Source organism: Dermacentor albipictus, chromosome 4, assembly GCF_038994185.2.
Source record: "Dermacentor albipictus isolate Rhodes 1998 colony chromosome 4, USDA_Dalb.pri_finalv2, whole genome shotgun sequence".
Taxonomy (NCBI): Eukaryota; Metazoa; Arthropoda; class Arachnida; order Ixodida; family Ixodidae; genus Dermacentor; species Dermacentor albipictus.
In genome coordinates this window covers 144,286,836-144,307,966 of record NC_091824.1, presented here as the reverse complement: position 1 = coordinate 144,307,966, position 21,131 = coordinate 144,286,836, and the positions used below count along the sequence as shown (strand labels likewise).

Here is a 21,131-nt window from a genome sequence, read left to right as displayed (position 1 = left end):
TAAATGCTTTGCACAATTTCAGTGCAAATTTTTTGGTTTGGTAGTATAAATGATGCCATTTAGTTGAAATGTGTTCATGCTAGACATCTTTGACATCCTTGCTTTTTTGGCTTGACATTTAATTGTGTGCATGTTGCAGCTTTTATTTTCTATTTTCTTTTTGTAAGTGCTAGGCTGTGGTGCAGATGAATATTTGATTAAATATAACAGTAGTACTTTAAGGTTTCCAGTAAGCATTGTTTGTTTAGAGACTATGTGCACACACGCGCAAAAGAAGTAGTTTGGAATCCAAGTACTGGTCTTTTCTCGTGACCTTTTACTTTAATTTTCAGGCCTGGTCACGACTTATGCTTTAATTATTTCTTGCAGTTGTCTTTTGGGCATTTGTAGCACTCCATGCATGCACCAACTCCTTCCTACTCAATCTTCGCAGGGCCTTCTGGGGCTTTGCGGACCACTTCAAGGAGCAGGCAGATGTGCTGCTCAACTCGCTGGACAGCAGCAAGCAGCGCATGTTGCAGGGCGAGCTGTGCATGAGCAACTCCTCAAGCAGCAACTCGCTGAACAATGCGCAAGCCAGGCCCCTTAAGCACTCGGTGTCCAGTCATGGATCCATGGAGAACCTCAGGTATGGGACAGCTTTACTGAAGGGATACTTCGATATTTCTTATAATTTCCTGCTCACTCCCGCTGTGGTAGCTCAGTGGCTACAGCATTGTGCCGCCAAGCTCGAGGTTGTGAATTTCATCCAGGTCACCATGGCTGCATTCAGATGGGGGGCAATGCAATATTGCTCGTGTATTGTGCAATGAGTGCACCCAAGTGGCCGAAAGAACCTGGAGTCCTTCCCCCCCTTCCCCACTATGGCTTGCCCGATCATCAGATCATAGTTTTGGCATGTATAACCCCAGAATTTAACGTCCCCTCCTCACTGTCATGGTCAGTGTGGATAATATATGGAACACCCGAATTGCACCAAATAGTTGGTCAAGGCATGTATGTATGTATGTATATATGTGTATGTGTATGTGTATATATATATATATATATATATATATATATATATATATATATATATAATCAAGTTTCCGGATATATAGTTGCAGTCAAGATGTACTAAAATTCATGACGGGTGAAGAAATAAATAAATAGCACTGACGGACAGAAAGCTAGATGAAACACAATTTTTGACAGACCTTAACGATACTACACCGACTGGCCTACACTTCTGGATCACGTCATGATGTACCATAATGCTGAAATGCCATGTTTATTTATTTGTTCATTTGTTTTATACAAATTTTTACAGTGCTCAAGTAGGGCATTATTGTAGGCCATCATGTTTTTTTTTGTTGTTCTGCTGCGAGAACATTTGTTACCATGGGGGGGGGGGTTCTTTTTATTTTTTTTTAACTGCATGTGCAGATTGTATTTTGTATAAAAAATAAGCCAGATCCTGCTGGTGCATGGATCAAAGTGTACCATATCAACCCATCAAATAGGAGAGTGCTTTTCAAACAGCATTACTGAGCCAGCATGGAAGTGTCATTGTAAGTTGTATTTCTCTTTCTTTTATTCAATTGTGCTCAAGAAAAAATGTGGTATACTAGTACAAGAAAGGCTGCTAATCCTTTCAAGAGGACAAGCATAACAGTGCCTCTAATTGCCAATGTTCTGATGGCTTTTATATTGAAATCACATGGAACTGCTTTTGAAAGTTGTTTTCAACAATATTTTTGGACCCCAAACTGCATCAAATGAAGTGTTCCAATTTGAAAAAAAGTGATCTCCCAATACTGGTCAGATTTCCTGCATAATTTTTGTTACTTATTGCAGTACAGCTGCTCTAGCTGACGTGTAAAATATACCATGTAATAGGTTGGGTAGTGTTGCATTTTGGTCCGATATAAAGTTTGTTTTTCTCAAATTATATTTCAGTAGAGTTGACTCATTTCGAAATAAAACAAAAGAAAAAAAGTGGTAACTGATCGCCTGTGCTGTGTCAAACAGTGTTGTTTATGTGCCCCTCTTGATTGCACAACACCATGGAAGACTGGTGGTACAAATCTAAAGAAATGAAAACCTTACAATAACAACCGTGCTTTCTTGTTCGCGCAGACATTGTTCTTTTTTTTTTTCCGTGAATATATACATGACAATGCATGTTGCCTATATATACTTGCTGTCCTTTTGCGGAACAACAGGCCTGGCAGTGGAAGTTCAACGTTGGGGCGGAGGTCTGGTGTGCCAGTCTACAACAACACCAGGAGTGCCTCCGGTGAGTTCGCGTTTGACATGTCAACATTTTGCTTCCTCTTTTGTTAACATTGGCCTTGTGGCTAATTTCAAGCAATGATCAAGATTCAGTTTATCATCCGTGGCAATGAGAACTTGTATGGATTTTTAAAGGGGAACTAATGAGACACACGAAATCATCCTATACAGGTAGGACTTTCTCATAAAGCTCTCTTTATGCTTTTCCTTTTTGCAAGGAGAGGTTGGTATACATTGGCTGTCTTTAGGCTGAAAATTTTTTTTAAGGTTCCAAAGTTTAATCATTGCTTTCTTATGGGCACGATGCCTTTATTGACAAAAGTTGAAGTAGACTCAAGCAGTTGCGGTCAAAACGCATGGTGCTGCAGGAGAGCTAATGCAGGGATGACAAAAGGGGAGCTGCCATGCAATCTTAAGTTTTCACATGTATTTGGCATTCCGTGATTAACTATCAGTCTAGCTTAACTTAGCAGTATTTTTATTTAGTTTCTGTTTCTATTTTCGGTGTTCCTGCTTGATTTCTTTGTGTTTTCTTTATTTGTTTGCATCTTTGGTTGCCTTGTTTTTGTTTTGTTTTGTTTCTTTTCCTTATTTTTTGTGTAATCTTTTTTCTTAGTTCGATCCAATAGCGCCATTGACTTGGGGGCAGCAAGAAGGGCACGAGCACGTGCTTTCACCACAGCACAAAACAGAGGCATAGGAGCGTCGCTGCGTAAGTGTCCTTGTATACTTCAGTGGGCATCTGAGGAACACACTCCACAGGGTTGCATCTGCAGTCGTCTGTAGGTGTGTTAGTGTGTTGCGACACCATTGGTTCAAGCACATGAGGGTTGGGACTCTCTTGCACTTAGGTCTGTGTGGCTTAGCCATGTCTGGGGAAAATAATATCATGGTACAGTAAAAGCTCGTTAATTCGAACCGCAAGGGGAAGCCGCTTCAGTTCGAATTAACGAAAGTTCGAACTAACGAAAGTGAAGGAGAGCAACAGTACACTGCGATTTGGAAGCAGTAGGGCATGTCAGAAATTTGGCGAGTCAAAAAGTGATGGCGTGTGCCGCGGGCACACGCCATCTTCGAGTCGAAGCTCTGGGTCCGACTGTGCCACACCACCGATGTCCAATCAAACGAACGTTAGCAGAGGCTTAACACCATCCCAATGAATCGCGAGGGCCGATGCCTCCTAAGCTGAAAACAGAGGTGCACAACCGATGAAGACTGCCGAGACAAAGACGCTGAACATGTGAAGGTGGCGAAGGCCCTGATTCGTTGGTTCTTGATTGCAAGCGCAGCTGCGACGTACTTGATTCGCTGTGTTTTGGCGCTTGCCGTGCCGTCTCCGCACAGCATTAGCAGCTGTACAAGATTTGCGAAGCCTCCGAGATTCGCAGCGGGCAAGAAGTCTCGGAGGTTACGTAGAATGGAGAGGCGGCAGCCGCTGATGCCTTCTGGCTGACCCCGCGGCGGTTAAATTTTTTTCCGATTTTGCCTTCTCTCGCCGTTCTCTCCGTTTCGGAGGCAATACAGCCTTGTGTGTAGGCAGTAGGCGCGTTTCTCTGGCCGTGTGCCAGGCGAGCGTAGTTCGAATTATCCGTGAGGGAACCTTCTCGTGTTCGAATTAACGGACTTCTTTATACATAGACTTCTGTGGAGCTTGGCCGGACCAAATCGTACAGTTCGAATTATCCATAAATTCGAATTATTGAAGTTCGAATTAACGAGCTTTCACTGTAGTTAGCTAATGCCAAGTGGTGGCGTCCTCAAGGTTCCTCAGCAAAGGCAAGACACCTCTTCAGTTACCTCTTCCTATTATTCTTGCATCATCTTTTTTTTTTTTCTTGCATTCTTTACTTATGCTGTCCTGTTTACATTTAGCTTCCTTTTGCTTCCTAATTTCCTTGTGAGGGTTGACCCTGTGTGACGAGTCTGTTTTTGGCTCTGAGCATAAAGTCTTATAGTAGCTGTGTATAGTCATTGTGCATAAATCCACTTTCCTCTCTTTGGACTCCATGGGGAGCAGCCAGCATCACTACAGAAAGAAATGCCATTCTCACGAATAAAGTCTTGCCCCCTCCCTCCAAAAGTGACAGTCTCCGAAAATGGAGTCTGACCAATGCAACTGAAATTTCGCTTTGTGAAACAGTGATTTTGTAGCCACTTTGACAAATGAAATGCCAGTGCAAGAAATGTCTCCTTTCCCAGTTGTGAAAGTGACTCGTGAATCCTTTAAATATAACTGCAAAGCAAGCATGAACACTGGTGGCCCCATAATAATAGTGATTGGAGTAAGGAACTCAGAAAAACAAACAGAAATCACAAAGCATGTTGTTTCTATTGCACTCCACCACTTCCTCAACCAACGCTAAACTTATGGTTGAGCACATCTGCCATTGCCAACACATCCAGCAGACAACTTTTGAAAAGCACTGACGAAAAAAAAAAAAAACTTGAGGACCAAAGTGTGCTGATGGCATTACCTGAGGAACACTGGGTGTGGGAACACCTCTAGTTGCAGCATCAACACGCATTGCTTTTTGGGGCTCATTTTTTTTTGTTATTTTGTGTACCCTGCTTTGTGACCACTGCTGCAAATGCCCGATTAGAAGCTGCGTTATCTGAAGATCACCTCTTTGCATAAGTTTGAAGTTATTTTGCTGCACCGGCACTTTCTTTTTGATGTACTGGCTCTTTCATACCTTTAAACCTGAGAGGTGCTCTGGTTCGTTATGACTTTCTATATTTTATTGGAGGTATATGCAGCAGCATTGAGTAATGTTTTGTCCAATATTTTCAGTGAGGCACCGCTTGCTGTGTCACCTTCACTTTGTATAACAAAATTGACATGTGGTACTGTTGTAGATTCAGATGTGCACAAGAAGAAAGCGACTTGAATGCACCCCTGTGTTTCCAGATTCGCCTGCATTTGTAACAGTGACCAAGTTCAGGCTTCAAAATGTATTCGGGGCTACAAGCTAAATTTCTGACAGGTCACATTTCAGTACAATCATGCGGGGGAGCTGTTGTAATCAAATTTTTTTCCCCAGCATGTGTTTTAACTTTTGCTTAGAAGACATGGTGTGCCAATGTAAAAGAGAACATCGGATATTTTTTTAAAGCTGTATATTCTTCTTGTTTATGTCCAGAAATTAAATGAATGTTTTATTGGAAGAAACTTAAAGCGAAAAAAACTATATAGCAAATAGAAGGGAGGAGGGTGGCTTAGACTTTCATGTTTAGAGGAATCGCTTCGATCGCAAACTGTTCCCTTTTGTATTGCTGCCATGTGTTTAGTTTGGGCCACACTTAGAGGCGAACTCCCAGCATTGCAAGGTGGCAGATCTTATGCAGAAAGTATATTTTATGATGCTTTCACTTTGTTTTCTTATTTACCCTTTTGTTTTGTGGGTCGTAGCTGTGAATTTCTGTTGCTGTTCTGAAACTGACATTCTTCCTCACTTTGACTCTCTGCTTGATTTTTCAGCTCGTCCAGGAACAAAACGAGCTGACACCGTGTCAAGCACGATAGCATCGCCGGAGCGAATTAGTCGAAGTCGAACGAAGGGTGTTTCCCAGTCACAGCGTAAGTGATATTTGGCCTCTTTACTCAGCCTAAATAAATTGTGTTGTATTATTAAGACAGCTCTAGGAGGTAATTGTTTATGGTTATAAGTTTCTGCATGCTTGGCCTCAACTTATGTCTCGAAAACTGTATTTATCTTATGACATCGGAAATGTGAAGCTGCACTCTCCAACATTGAGTAGTAGTTGAAAAGTGAATGATGGCTTTAGTTGTATAATTGGAGGGGTGTCAAGCAGAGGTAAAAATACTCGCCGTGGTAGCTTATGGTGTTGCGCTGCTGAGCTCGAGGTTGCAAGGTCAATTGCAGTCGCCACAGACGCATTTTGATGGGGGCAACATGCAAAACCACTCGTGTACTTAGATTTAGGTGCATGTTAAGGAAACCCAAGTGGTCAAGGTTAACCTCGAGTCATCCGCTACACCAGGTCTCATAATCAGATCGTGGTTCTGGCACAAAAAACTTCCAGAATTTGATTAAGCGGAAATAAATAGGTTTTCTTGTCATTCAATGGTGCAAAAAAAAGCCAACTAATTTCCTCGTAATCCGCATATGTTTAAAAAAAAAAGGTTTCTCTTGGAATGAAATTGATATACAGGTTGGAGAGGTACAGAGGCTCCCTGTCAGTTAGATTTTGTTAAATTTTTAATTCCATAAGGGCAGAGCAGGTTAAGGGCCTTTGTTTACCTCACTTCTATTCACTGCACTTTTCGTTGAGCTGAACTTCCTATGTGGTTGAAATAATGTGTCTATGAACATGCTCTGTGCAAGCTTAAGAGGTGTAGCGAGTAAGTGAAAATTTGCCGACTTCCTGCTTAGGTAGAAGGCAAATCTTCACTCCACGAAACACCTTCTGACTTCTGGATTTCCGCAGAACTATTTTTGCATGTTCAGTGCAAGCAATGTGCATGTGTTTCAAGCTGATGTTACACACAATGTGGGCTGTGCAGCAAGCAGCAGGTCTGGCTCGCCTACATCACGGCTGAGCTACGCTACGTACTCGGCTACGCACACAGACGGCACAGGACGGGTCCGCCGAAAATCCGGCATTCCCACACCAGTGGGCACAAGCCGTGAGGGAAGCCCCACACGGCCTACTGGAACAACCCCTGGGATGACAGGGAGTGAGTAGTGGCATGTTCTCATCTGTAGGTAGGCTGCACGATGCAGTGAGATACTTTGCATGCAAGGTCGATATGCAGCCTGGCTGTCTGCTTGCTTACTGTAAACACTCGTGTATAATGAGAGTTCTGAAGGCCTTACTGTCATGATATTTTTGACTTCATTTTTTCCCTTTAATCAACTATCTAGTCTTCTAAACCTCCCAAAAATTACTGGCAATCAATTAATAAGGACTTGTAATTTCCACTGTGCTGTCCATGATGTCTTTGTTTGTTGGCTTCTTAAGATATGACTAATAAAAATCGGGCCCTCGGTTTCCTTTCTTCTTGTTTCTTACGTAGCAAGGCCTCGAATTCAGTAGCATTGATGCCTACAGGTAGCATATGTGGGTTTATTTAGCAGTTGCTTTCACCCCCCAAAAAACACATACACGTGTAACCTATGGGAGAAAGGATCTTCCACATCTGCCATCTAGGCCATGAGTGGTGGCACTGGCTCACACTTCCAGGTTTAGTTCTAGTAGATAAACATAAATACACCAGAATGTGGATGGGAAAACGGCTATGTGGTAACTCAATTGGTAAGAGCATCACACACGTGATGTAAAGACGTAGGTTTGTGCCCCACCTGCAGCCAGTTGCTTTTTCATCCACTTTCATTTCAATTAATTTATAATTTGTTTAATTCAATTAATTAATTACATTAATGTCCTCTATGCTGTCCTTGGTGTCTGTTTGTTGGCTTCTTCTGATATGGCAAGCGTCGGTGCATCCTAAGTATTTTAATATAATGTCTTAACTTCAACCCATTCCAGTTTTGTTGCTACTTTGTCGTCACTTATGAACAGCAGTTTTGTTGAATAGCAGCTGTCCGTGCCTGGCAATTTTGAGACTTCTAGCCACAGCAGCAAGCTGTGGCAATGCAGCCAAGGTTACTTTGATGGTCACACTTCAGCACTCGCAGCAACAGGCCTGCAACATTTGAAATATTTAGGGCTCTTTAATTATGACGGCACGTCAGTTGCCAGGTCAGCACTCCTTTCACTAGAGTGTAAATTCAGGCGAATCGGTTGTTAGTGAATGTTGTGTACTACTAGCTGTTATCTTGTGGAAAACTTTTTGGCAAACTGGACAATGTTTCAATTCTATATTATCAGAGTGTAAGTATGATGTAAAGAAATGCAAGCAAGACAGTCTAGTTCACTGTTGTGCATGGTGTCGGTGTGCTCCGGTGTTGTGAGAAATGCCGTGTTGTTAAAGAAAGCAAAAGGACAAAGGACAAGGGAAAATAATCAAATTACCGAATCAGGTTCGATTCACACATTGCTTGCCAAATCTGATCACCTCTTCTTTCTTTACAAGAAAAAGGTCAAGGCTGCGTATGGTCTCCTCTAAGTTTGTCCCTCGTTTTACGCAGTAGTATTGGATGATTCCATTGACATTATGACACCATCAAAAGTAGATGATAAAGGTCCGGGTATAGGCTGTTACATGTAGTGACTTCAGAAGTAGAACATATGTGCTTACAAAATTGCATTCTATACATTCCACTTCATCGCTACCTTTCCATGTTTCCAGTGTACGAGCGTCGTCTCAGTGGAGGTACAAGGCGACCTTTTGTTGGTGCTGGAGAGCGGTATCACCCAACTACCATTACAAGTGAGTTTGTGATAGACCTTGACTGTTGTTCTAGCACTTCAGTTGCAGATCACATAGGTTCTCGTGCATGGAAGAGGCATTCTGAATGTTTATCTGCAGAAGGCAAGTTGTATCAATTAGGACACTAAAAGCTGAAGTGATAGATTAATGGTAGAGAATGTTTAAGGCATCAATGTTATTGCAAACAGATCTTTAGCATAATTGAGGAATTAACGTAAGTGCTGGGCATGATTTGAGACTCCCCCGGCATATTCAAGTACTAGCCTGATGTAGGAACTCCTCGCAATTGTCACTAGTACTCGGCCACCTATAATAAAAAAAATTGTCGCATTGCAATATAACTCGGGAGAAAATGCTGCGTGCCTACTTCTATTCGATTCTTCGAAAAAAGAACTCATTGACATTACTATTAAGAACACTACGACGGATGGTAAAAAATCTTTTGCTTGACTTCGCGTCGCCTCTGCTTTGTTTTGGTAGTTTCTGTATTGGGTAGCGTTGCACTTGTTTTCCTGGCTCGTGAAGCTCGTAATAAAAAGGTAACCACATGCACGCTCGACTCGAGCAACGAGCGACGCTGTAGACGAACCCTATCATACTGTCGCATCTTCCTGTGAGACATCAAAAAAAAAAGTAGCAATTTAATTTTGAATCAATACAATTGTACGCCCGTAAAAAACCTCAAACATGCTTTGAGGCCAACATTTCAACCAGAGGGTAGTAGATCTAGTTTAAATGTGCCATCATTGCTAGTAACAATGCACTCTACGCTGCCAGCAATAAATTATGTGACACCATCTGTCAGCTAGGAGTCAAAACTCTTTCGTGGCTCCGTGGCCTCTGAGGCTGTTGCACAAAAGCGATATCTCGGATGCTCTTTTTAGCACAAGATGATAATAAGTAAGGACTAATTTTACCATTTATTTCTTGCCGTCACGAAGGAGAGCAAGTAGCAAGAGCGCATTCGGATCCATGTGGGTGCACTGGTTGCTATCATGTTACACAGTCATGTGGCTACGTGCAGGTCGCCACGTGGACTTGCCGGCGAAAAGCAATACTTTTGCTAGCAGCAGATAATTCCGTATCCATGTGATGTCTCGAGATGCTGTCAGTTGTGTTCTTCACTTGATTTCTGGCCGAGCTTTTGTGTTCTACGCAAAAGAGAAAGACTAAAATATAGCTCATGCTGTCGGGTGCTGCATCTCTCACCGATGGCAGCAAAGGGTAATAATGGCTGTTGGGACTAGGGGTAGCGTTTAGGCCAGAGGTGTTCCAGTCACAGGGATGACTACATCCAGGTGTAGGAGTGAAAGACAAGGGTTTGTTTTACATTACTTACATATTGAAACAAGTAGTCAGATTCTAGTCGAAGCTCACATGTCTGCAGATGTCAAGACGCCCATGTCTGCAGACGTCAGAACGCCTCAGCACCTCTATCTGCACCAAAGACCCGCTTTTAAAACATTCTTGTTCCCTAGATCTCTACACAAGGGTATTTGATGACCTCGTTGTAGCCAATCGGAGACATTGTACACAGAACTCCACCGCTGATATCCAACCTTTGAAATAAGGACGAGGCAATCCAGAAACAGATATCATGTGTGCTCCTTCCAAGAAACGGTTCACGTTCCCTCCACGAAAGTTGTCGACTGGATTCCTTGTTCTTTGTGATGGTCATTCTGTCAGGGTTAGGAGATTACTGTTTGCACTCATTACCGCTTCTATGGAGGGCGGCGGATGCTGTCACTTTCAAGTGAGCTGTTTGCCCATCAAGGTCGGTGTCAGGACCTGTTGACGGGTAAGTGGGTGCCAATGGAGGGGGCTGGTTTGGGGGAAGCACTCAAAGAATGTGCACTTCCGAATTGGGGCACAACATGGCATATGCAATGTTACAACTCCTCGCTCCCGAGTGGGTGATTTCAATGGTGCTAGAGAAATGCAGACCCTTCAGACACAATTTTTCATTAAAATAAATGTTTATTTGGCATGAAACATGCACTGCATTGTTTTGGGAATGGTATTTTAACCGTCCACCTTGACATATTTGTCTTTAATGTATCTTACAGCAAGGGTTTTTGCGATGACCTCAAAAGGCTGCAACCTTGCTCTGCAGTATTCGGTGCTTGCTGAACCGAGTGCTGCAAGCAACCGAGTGCCGCAAGCACTCGGTCCATTGAATACTCTGGCAGCAACTGTGCTTTGCATGCAAGCACTCAGTGCAGTGAATACTCTAGCAGCTGCTGCACATAGCATGGCTGTGGTGCGCCCTATCTTGAAAGCGATCTGCATCGAGGACCGAGTCTAGGTGCAATGGCAGCTCATACCTGCCTGTGTGCTGCGTTCTCACCGCTCAGTTTGCGTTGAAGCGATACACTGCACACAGGTCACTTCGCTCACTGCTGATGCTGTGCTTCCTCACATCAGCATTTTGTCAGAGTGGCCACGGTCATTGAGCGCGATGTGTTCATTTGCTTGTGCGCGCTGACACCATGCTTAACTTGCATAGTGTGCAAATGTTTGCAAGTTTATACGGCCGATAAAACTACTATCCTTAGTTCGTGTAACTGTGTGCACAGTTGATATTGCAATCGATGGTTTGCATTTCAGGTAAAACTGCGACTTAGAGGTGGCTGGGGAGAAAGTCGCTAGGAATTTTACCCTGCATAATAAATGCATTCCTCAACTTTGTGCATGTTCTACGGGTAAAAAAGTGCATTCATTATTCGAGGAAATACGGTATTGAGGCAAGAATTTCCGACCGAAATCACCGCACAGGCTGGCGGTGGGTCAGTGCTGTCAGTATTTTCGCATAGGGAGGAGCATTATGCCGACGCCAGCATGATGAGTGCCGTCAGAGCCAGCAGTGACATTAGCGCGAGGGGCAGTTTGGGAACGCTGGCATGATGAGCGGCATCAGAGCCAGCATTGGAAGAGGACGACGATGAACGCACGGGCAGTGGCATGCGCGCGGTTTCACCGACGCCGATGCTCAACCCGGGCAGTGCCTAACCTAACCTAAGAGCAGCGCTCAAAAATTGCAAAGTGATGCCACCAATTATCAAAAGCATAAAGTACTTTCCGCCATCCCTTGCTCACTAGGTATTTGGAAAAGGCATGCTTCCGGTTGGTATATGCACATTTGTTGCTCTGGATATGCAGTGAAGCACAGAGTAAAGCATTGCTGTAGCAGAACATGTTACACGGATTAGCAATTGCTCATGAGTAATTTCAATACATATAATGAAGCCAGAGCAATAGCTTTTTACAATTTCTTTTTGTGGAACTTCACTTAGCTCTTTCCTTGCCACTAGAAATATTATTTTTTGTGCTTTTTTGTTTTAACATTTCATTTCATGAGCTAGCAGTTGTAACATTTACTGTGATACATGAAATAATAGCCTGATCACTGGTGTTTGAATGGATGTAAAGCAGCAGTAATTGCTAGACAATTTTTGAGAATCGGTAAGTAAAATTTCAAATAAGCATCTCATTAGTCTGAAATGTAAGAACATATGTGCCTCGTATAAGTTCCCAATTTTTGTAAGTCAGATGTTCAAAAAAAAAAAAATTATTGCACAGATTTATTTGCATCAAATACTGGCCGTGTGATGCCCATGCTATGCAGGAAACCAGTAGCTTTGCAAATGTGAGAGCCGGTAAGTTCCTGTTGTTCAGGGAGCATTTGTTTTTGCTCATTGCAGCAGGCACATGGTTCCTGTTTTAGTGCATTCACCAAGCAATGGTTGTCAGGCCAGGGAGCATATAGAAGCCTCCTCATACTTGATTATTCCCGTCGATCAGCTTTTCTGGGCAAGCAAAATGGTGTAGTGTGCGTGTTCAGCTGGTGCTGGAGCCTCCACGTGCATTGTTCAGTTCCTGTACAGTGCTGTACAGTAATGTGGAATGTTGCACAATATTGTACAGTAATAAGAGATCTTGAACAGGCGGTGCTCAAAATGCAAGAGACTAGACTGCTAGACAAGCTTCGGTCGAAGGTTGGTCTGTAATCGACTCTTTGATCTTGTGTGCCTGAAAACTCCACAAGATGGGAAGGAATGCTCGTAGTAATTTGTATGTGTGCTGTCGAAACACTGATAGATAAAACGAACACACGGGGGAACAATAAGTTCGCACTTGATATTAGTCGAGCACAATTATCAAAGTAGCACGAACTCATGAGCACCTGCCATTGTTTGAGATATTGTCAAAACAGCCTGTATGTGAGGTCAGGAAATTGGACAGCATGACGGAAGCTTCTGGGTATTCACTGATGCTGTCATTTAAAAATTGGGTTGCTGAGTCGACCTAATTTGCGTTGTTTTATTGAGAAAGTGTTAGGAGCACTGGAGTCCAGTTTTGACTAAAGCGACAGTCAGTTTTATTTTTCTTAACTCCCCAATCTGCTGAAAATTACCAAAGTGATCAACAGTGCAGTCGTCAACTTCATTAGTCATTTCAGGCAGTGCAGTGGCATTGCTAGCAGGAAAATTCCAATGGATATGTTTAACATCATGTGCGAAGACTGTAGATCAAATTGATTGCTTTCTACAGGCTTGGTAACGAAAGAGTTAAGTAGGCAGGGATTATGGGCTTCTGTGAATGTACATTGCTCGTGGATTCAAACGTGATAACTGAACCGCGTGGTGGCAGGCATTTTTTGTGCTACCGGTGAGCGCTGGAAGGTCAAATGCACTCGCACTACATCATAAAGGCTCTCCCTTTCGTCGTGTACCACATTGCGCACCATCTGGGTTTCCCCAGCACCCAGCAATGACTCGGAAAGCACCAGCAGCCACAAGCTCCGAGTATCACCTTTGAATTGCTAAGCGCTGTACATGACCAGAGGTGGTAATACACTGATTCACAAAATGGGACCTTGGTGTTGATTAAATATCTGTTTTCTTGTGAAAAAATGTGTCCAGGCCACTATTCTTGTTAAGGACAATACTTGTGCTTCCTGCACCTCTGAGCCTTCAGTACGTTCTCTTGTCCTATTTCATGTTCTCTGTGAACAGCTGGAGCTCCATTGATGGCACAGCAGATACTGCAACAGAGTAAAGAGGCAGAAGCTGCTGTGGCGGATGCTTTGGAATGTTGGGTAAGCAAACCTGGTCATTCCTCACTCTTTCCCTTTACATAGCACGTGAGGATACTGGGTTTACTAAAGATGGATTATTGCTTCCTTGTGATGCAACAGTGTGGTGAGAAATGATGCAATCCCCTTTTCATTATGCACTTGCTTTCCTATCTTAACATTAGTTGGAATAGCATATCACTGTCGTGCCGTTGTAAAACTAGCTTCCTCTTTAGCGAGAACTATATAAACTCTTAAAATGGGATCATGTCCCTTTTCACTGTACATATTAGTGTTACGCACACAAGCCTCAACAGGTCCTGTGCACCTTTAAAGTTTTGTACTCTTCTTCAAATACATATACTTCCAAGAGAAAAGAAGTTTATACTGAACTCGCCTGAGTGTTCTAAGCTGTGTTCACCATTCTCCTCCGCAGAACACGCCCCCAAGAAAGAACCGCTACAACGCCTTCGACGATCAATCTGATGAGAGCGAAACGTCTAGTGTCTGCTCGGACCGCTCGTTCAGTTCCTACAACAGAGGTGGTTATGAGGTGCGAACTTCTGTGGTTGCTCAGTAATACATGCTTTATACTGCTTGCGGATGTGTTCTACATTATTCTTGTTATATGTGTTTAACACACAGAGGTATTTAATCAGTTAAAATAATTGGTATGGTTATTTAATACCAGATAGAGAAACTTCTAAAAAAAGTGCACTGTAGGTTTCTTTGTCCTGTTACATTCAGAACATGCTTCTGATTATGTGAGGTGCTCTTTCTTCAGCAAGTAATTCTGGAAAGACTTATATGCATGTAAATGCAGTGCATAATAGAACACTAACTTGAAAAGCGCCTGTCCACAAATTCTGTGGTATTCTCTTGTGCAGGTTAACCAGTTCATGCATACTGAATTTGATGTCCCTAAACCTGATTGCTCCAGAATGTAGCTCTCGTCAGCACTCAGACCTCCTTTCTCAGGGATAAGATCCAAAATGGAACTTCATTTCCTGTGATGTTTTATGCCCATGTACCCAGATTATTTCATTTCCCTACCGGGCAGCATCAGGCTGGAATGGCCTTCCCTCCCCACAAGCTTAATCTGTCGGTTAGTTGCCTCTTTATGAACCTGCGAAGTCTAAAAGAACTAGCATTACAATAAACAGCGGCTTGCAATGTCGTCTCTTACATGAAGCGTATTACGTAAGGCGTGAGTTTACATGCAGCTGTTTGAATTTTACGCGTGTTGTTGCAGGGCCACATCCCACTACAAGATGTGCCAAGCATCTTGAAGCATCTTTCCAGTATCCACTGGTCAGACCGCAAAGAGGGCTTGCTGGGCCTGCTGTCAGTGCTGCGGTCGGGGCGCACCCTCTCTCTGCCTGACCTCAAGAAAGTCACCGACATGTTCACCAAGATGTTCATGGACCCACACACCAAGGTGTGCATGGGGACTTTCTCTGCTGGCTTTTCCGAGCTGTTGCTTTATCCCTTACTCACCAGCTCATAGCAGCTATGACATGCTTTTGAATGTGACGTTTTGAGTTCAATTTCGGCAGCATTCCAGTCGAGACTCAACGTAGATGTCAAGCAAAATTATGACACACCGTTAGTGCAAATAATCTGGAATCGTTCAGTACAGCGTTCGTAATAGCCTTAAAGTTGTACAGTGAAACCTTGGTGATACAATCACGGCTGGTACAAATTTTGGGGTGATACAAATTTGTACAATTCCCCGGCCGAAGCGTGCTGTATACTATGAGCCGCATTTCGAGGGATGTCCCGAATGCATTCCCTGCCAGTTCGGGTGATATGAATGAGAGAGAGCTGCGATGGCCACAACTGCCGGCAGCGAAGTGGCGAGGAGGTTGCACCAACCATGCTGAGGTGGGTCGGCAGGTGTACCGTTTCCATGTTCGCAGCATCGGGGGAGGCCAGCAGAAGGCAGCCGAAAACACAGCAACAACTGCGCACACTGTACTGTAAGGGTTGGGGTCGGGCATGAAATAAATGGTAGCTGGCCCATGCCGTCATCCAACTCATTCATGCTGAGGACATTGTTGAAGGGAGAGACTTGTTCTCATCGAGAACGAGGAATATGGGATTTATTTACAGTATCTACTTGAATGGTGGAGACGTTACAGTTCATCAGTCTAGCATGACTGAAAGAGAATGCACACTGAGCAGCCACACCAACGGCTGCTTAAAAACGCTGTCCTCCCTAGAACCCTAAGTGAGGGAAAATGGGTGTTCAACCTTCGACCAATGGGAGCATCCAAAGTCATCGTAGCCGACCTGCCTTTGAGGGGGAGTGTTTACACACTCGCTTCTGGACAGGTTTCACTGGACACACCGAGGTGAGAGGGTTCTCGCAGACGGACCTTGCCCCGAGCAGGCGCCTCTTCATCCCAGAGCTGACCCCGCAGTTGGTGGCCGACATGTTTGTCCATTGACTGTGATGGCTTCTGGGGCCCGTGAGACGGCACCGCAAAACATCCTTTTCCTGGAATTCGCTTGCTCCAAACAAACTGTGAAGGCTGACTTTCAGACAGCAGTGTGCATATTATGCGACCCCCCACCTACATCGTTGCCAGCAAGATAGTGGAGGCTAGCAGGAAGCTGCGCACAGTGTGTTCCATTGAAACTTTGTGGTGGGTTCGCAGCCATTGCTGCATACTAAGGAACGAAGGGGGGCACAGTGCTGCAAGCACTATACTAACATTTAACTGCCACAGTGATGTAACATTTGTGGCCTCACACAGTGACTCAAATTTAGAGATGCCCTTCCTAGAACAGTAACAGAAACAATGACAGCTCTGCGAGCGCCTACGACCACATACACTGAAGGAAGATCCACTTCCTGCAGGCTTGTTGCATGCATGCCAAGTATTTGGGCACAAGGCCTACACCAATATTGCACTTAAAGGGCCCCTCACCAGGTCTGGCCATTTTGAGCTGACAAGCGCAAAGCATATAATGCACACTAACGGGCTTGTTTGCAAAGTTTTGCATCACTATGCGCCACAGAAGGTCTGAAATTTCAATCCGAATGCCGTTTTTCCTTTCCGTCGTGGCGACCGCACTCCGAGCCAGACGGTGACGTACTTGTCCCTGTGCATACGTAGTCGGGTCTGCAGTGTGACGTCGCTCCTGGTGACACGTGTCTTCGAGAATTATTCAAGGAAACATCTGTTATTTGTGTGATCTGCTGCAGGAGTGGACGAATATAAGTTTAGAGAAATAATAAAACACGCAAAGGGAACGTCTGCGTGTTTTTTATTTTACTTTGCACCGAAACAAAAGATGTACTTCCGCTTCATCTGCTTGTTCCCACAGTTATGCAGTCACATGCGCAGGTATCGAAACTATGCCATTTTCTACCGTGTTCCAGCGCATGATCGTGCTCTACGATTCGCTTGTTCTACCTCAGTATTCGTGTAGCACTGAATTATAAAGCTAGTCATGTGTCCTGCACAGCGCGCAAAATCGTGCGCTGTGCGAAACAACACAATCCCAACAGCTGGTGCGCAATGCCGTCAGCGGAAGAGCACAGCACCGCACAAAAATTAAAAAAGGAAAGAAAAAAAACGAGAAAAAAAAATCAAGGCAGGGCCCGTGACCTACGCATCACGCGATCCTCGGGGGCCAGTATCGAACACAGGGTAGGGATTTCGCTTGCAGAGGCTAGACGGTGCGCATGGAGAGTGTCTCACTTGGCAGTGGAGCCCGCCTGCTGAAATCATGGGTTCATGGCACTGAAATATTGCTCTCGGCTATTAATGAGCCGATTTGAAAAATTTTTGCGGCAGAACGCTTCCTAGAGGGCACGTAACAACTTCCAGCGTATAACCAAAATTTGCAATGGGGCCTGGTGAGCAGCCTTTTAAGCCAGATGCACTTGTGCGCTGGCATGCACATAAGGAAAGAAGACCAAATAACACTGCGGAACAGCTACCGCCAATACAAACAGGTTGCCCAGTGTGCAAATCGGCAGCTGCGGCTACCACCAGGCACTCGCTGTGCAAGTGCCCCAAATACGCAGCCCTCTGATGAAAGCACCAAGGCGAGTGATCAGCTACGAAGAGTGGATCCATTCCTCAGCAGAGGCCAGCAGTGTCCTGCATGTGCTGTATGCCTTTGCCGCTTGCTGCAGAATCCGGCGTTCCCTGCATGATGTAACCGTGCGGGGGAGCATTTCTTAGTATATAGCTGGCCCTGTCGACATCTCCCGATTCCCCAACCCCATTACCCTTAATAGGCTGACGAGCTATCCGCATTTTAATAGTTTTATCACATCATATATGAGAGCTACTTTACGTGCACAGCAAGTAAGATTCCAACTTTCATCTATGCTGCAATAGTCATTTAGGTGTTGATTATGTCGTTCATATTGGTTAAATCTTTTACAATGTTATACCATACGTATAAAAAATGAAGCTTTCTCCTCTTGTAGGTACAATATTTTAATTAGGAGTGTGCAATTATTCGAAACTTTCGAACAACGAATCGAATAGTGACTATTTGTAAATGCACGTTTTTTGAATATTTTTAGAAAATTTCAAAATTTCAACTGCGCCCAAATAAATATAAAATTGTAGTGAAAGTATGGCATGTTTTAAAGTGGGGGGGGCATGATACATGAGAACTTGCGTAGCGGAGCAGGCTACGTCACTTGTGTAGCCATGCTTTACAGACTATACAACAATAATTCACCTTCTCTGAGGTGCCCTGTGCATGCCAAGAGACTTGTTCACTTGTAATGCTCCGTTTGCCCTTTTAACAAACACCCCTAATTTTAATTCACCATGGTCTGAAGGTATGTGGCACTAGCTAGCAATGATTTATATTAGTTCACTGCTTTCTCATCATTTTTGAGTACCGTTAAACATACCATGGTACGTGCGACATTTTTGTTTAGGTGTTAATTGCTATTGCCTTGCAAATAATTCAACCTACAGCAGGTTGTGTTCACAGAAATACAAGATGCTCTTCACTCTTGTACCAGGTGTTCACACTGTTCTTGGAAGCCTTGGGGGAGCTGATCCATGTTCATAGTGCGGATTTGCATAGCTGGCTGTATGTTCTGCTGACCCGTCTCTTCATCAAGACGGGAACCGACCTTTTAAGCTCGCTGCAAACAAAGATACAGAAGATCCTCTCCATAATTCGGTAATAATGCAGTTAACTGCCCTTGTTTGTCTTTTGCCTTATTTGTGCTTCAGATTTTGCTTTCGCACTTGCCGTATTTTATTCAGGTTATAAAAGAACCTTTTCCTTGAAGCAGCTTCTCAAGGAAAAGATAGTCATTGTTGTTACATTGTATGTGTTGGTGGGCCATGATAATTTATGCGTTCAGGTTTCTAGCTACTTCTTCAGAAAAAATTTCCGGAGTGCTTTAGTGGCAAAAAGCTTGGCAAGATTTTATTAAATGTTCAACTTCTATACTGTTTGTTATTCCATAATGTAGTTATCACATTTATCAACACTTCGAATAATATTGCAAGGCTTTCGTAAACTGATTCAGAAAACATTACGAAGCTTTAGGAAGTTCTTGCCTTTGTGTGTCAAGCATGTCTGCATGTCACTCATGCATATCAGACTGAATTCCTATTAGGTAGGTGTTTTCAACAACAGTAGACAGCCCTGTACATTACCAGAATGTGTCAAGTAGAATTTACCACACAAGGAATGTTCCTCTTGTGCAACTAGTTTTCCTGGCCATTTCGAGTTGCACTCATTTCAAGATATTCAAGGTATTACAGCCGAACCTCTATATATCGAACAGCGCGGTGATGCGAAAGCTTTTGATTTAGCCAGAATTTGATATATAAAATCGCGTAAAGAACCCTTAAAAGAACTTCTGCAAATCAATTAATGAACCAAGGGCACGATCGGGAATCGTTCAGAGCGCACATTCAATGGGCCGCGCACAATTGGCCTAGGCCGCGGCGACTTCGTCAGTTGCACGAAGTCGGCGTGCCCTAGGCCAATCGCACGCAGCGCAACAGAACGCGTGGTTTGCACAACGATTCCAGATTGCACCCCAATCATGCCGCAGTAAATACTCACTTGAAGCTTCACACAAAGTATTTATTTGGCTGAAAGTACTGCGGCAATGTAGCCTGCTTCTTATTGGCAATCGCGTGCTTAAGCACGGTGTCCTCAACATAGTCTTAACAATCCACAAGCGATAAGCCGGTGCCTTCTATTGCACTGCAGTAGTGGCGTAGTAGGGCCAAAGCAGCTACAGCCTCAGTTCAAGTCGGGAGCGAGGCAACATCAGCGCTTGCGAGATCAACCTCAGCAGCATCTTCGTTTGGCCGTTACTTCTGCTGCGATCTCCACGCCCGTCAATCGAAGCATTTTGAAACTCTGTCAATACCAAAAAAGTATTAAGTGGCGTCTGCCAAGGCGTCTGAGTGAGCAGAATGAGCGCACACTGTCATGCATCTTTGTGGATGCAAATTGCCAGTCCTCGCGAGCCGCAGCAGGCACAGAGTGCGGCACCGAGGTCAGTGCGACAAATGCAATGCCAACGTTGTGCAATGTGTCGTCGACGTCTTCAAACTAGCCAAGCCGCTACATGCATACGTCGCTATTAAATGGCACCCTCGGCGCGATCGATGTGTGTAGGTATAGTACGCAGCAGTCGGGAACGTCTGTCATGCCACCGCTGTCTTCGAGGATGTTGCGATAAAGCTCAGCACCTGTCAACAGAGCACACGGAGTCTGGGGTGACAGAGTTCAATATATCCGTTTTATGTCCGACCCCGAAATAAAAATTTAAAAATGCATGTGATTTTCCAGTTGCTATAGAAAGTATACGCAATAATTCTACACATCAGTCTTCGATATATAGAGGTTTGGCTACATTGCAAATGTTCGGTTTGCTTTCTGTTATGTGGAACTTCATTCAAATGCTAAATGGGACTTGAGACACTTGTTTCATTCTGATGCAACGCTGTGTTTTTACCTTAGTGCAGGGCTTTGCATCTGCAGCCGTATGCCATAAAAATTTTTTACATAGAAGTCGTAGTAAAACAAAAGTCACAAAGGAATTATGTTGAGGTAAATGTGCTACATGTTTACCTTTGTTGTAAAGCATATTGCATTGCTCAAAAATATGCTTGTCAGACATTAACCAAAGTTGCAAAGTTGGCATTTCATGGCATTTCAAGCAAAGTGGACATTTCACACCAACTTTGCATTGCTCATTTGTTTGTTTCTTTTCATCCTCCATGCACAGAGAGTGCTTTCCCCATGGCGAACAATTTCAGGCAGTAGTGAGGTACATCACTGATCCAACACAGACTCCTAACATCAAGGTTGGTTCCACTTCTTTTACTTCGTCTTTAACTTTTACGAATGTTAAATTCTGACAGTTTGCCACAGTGCACTTTGCACTATCTGCATTAGTGGATCGAACTTTAA

General features: G+C 43.8%; 1 protein-coding gene across 8 annotated transcripts in view; it reads left to right on the top strand.

The window, feature by feature from the left end:
- chb (chromosome bows) overlaps nt 1-21,131 on the top strand; it is a 230,035-nt gene that overhangs the window by 152,124 nt on the left and 56,780 nt on the right. For all 8 annotated transcript variants that reach the window (XM_065432085.2, XM_065432083.1, XM_065432088.1 and 5 more), the window contains 11 exons: nt 434-628; nt 2,205-2,278; nt 2,891-2,986; nt 5,753-5,851; nt 6,800-6,973; nt 8,549-8,629; nt 13,645-13,727; nt 14,140-14,256; nt 14,956-15,141; nt 18,706-18,869; nt 20,947-21,025. In XM_065432085.2, coding sequence (XP_065288157.1) covers nt 434-628; nt 2,205-2,278; nt 2,891-2,986; nt 5,753-5,851; nt 6,800-6,973; nt 8,549-8,629; nt 13,645-13,727; nt 14,140-14,256; nt 14,956-15,141; nt 18,706-18,869; nt 20,947-21,025 — 1,348 coding nt within the window. The remainder of the gene's footprint in view (nt 1-433; nt 629-2,204; nt 2,279-2,890; nt 2,987-5,752; nt 5,852-6,799; nt 6,974-8,548; nt 8,630-13,644; nt 13,728-14,139; nt 14,257-14,955; nt 15,142-18,705; nt 18,870-20,946; nt 21,026-21,131) is intronic.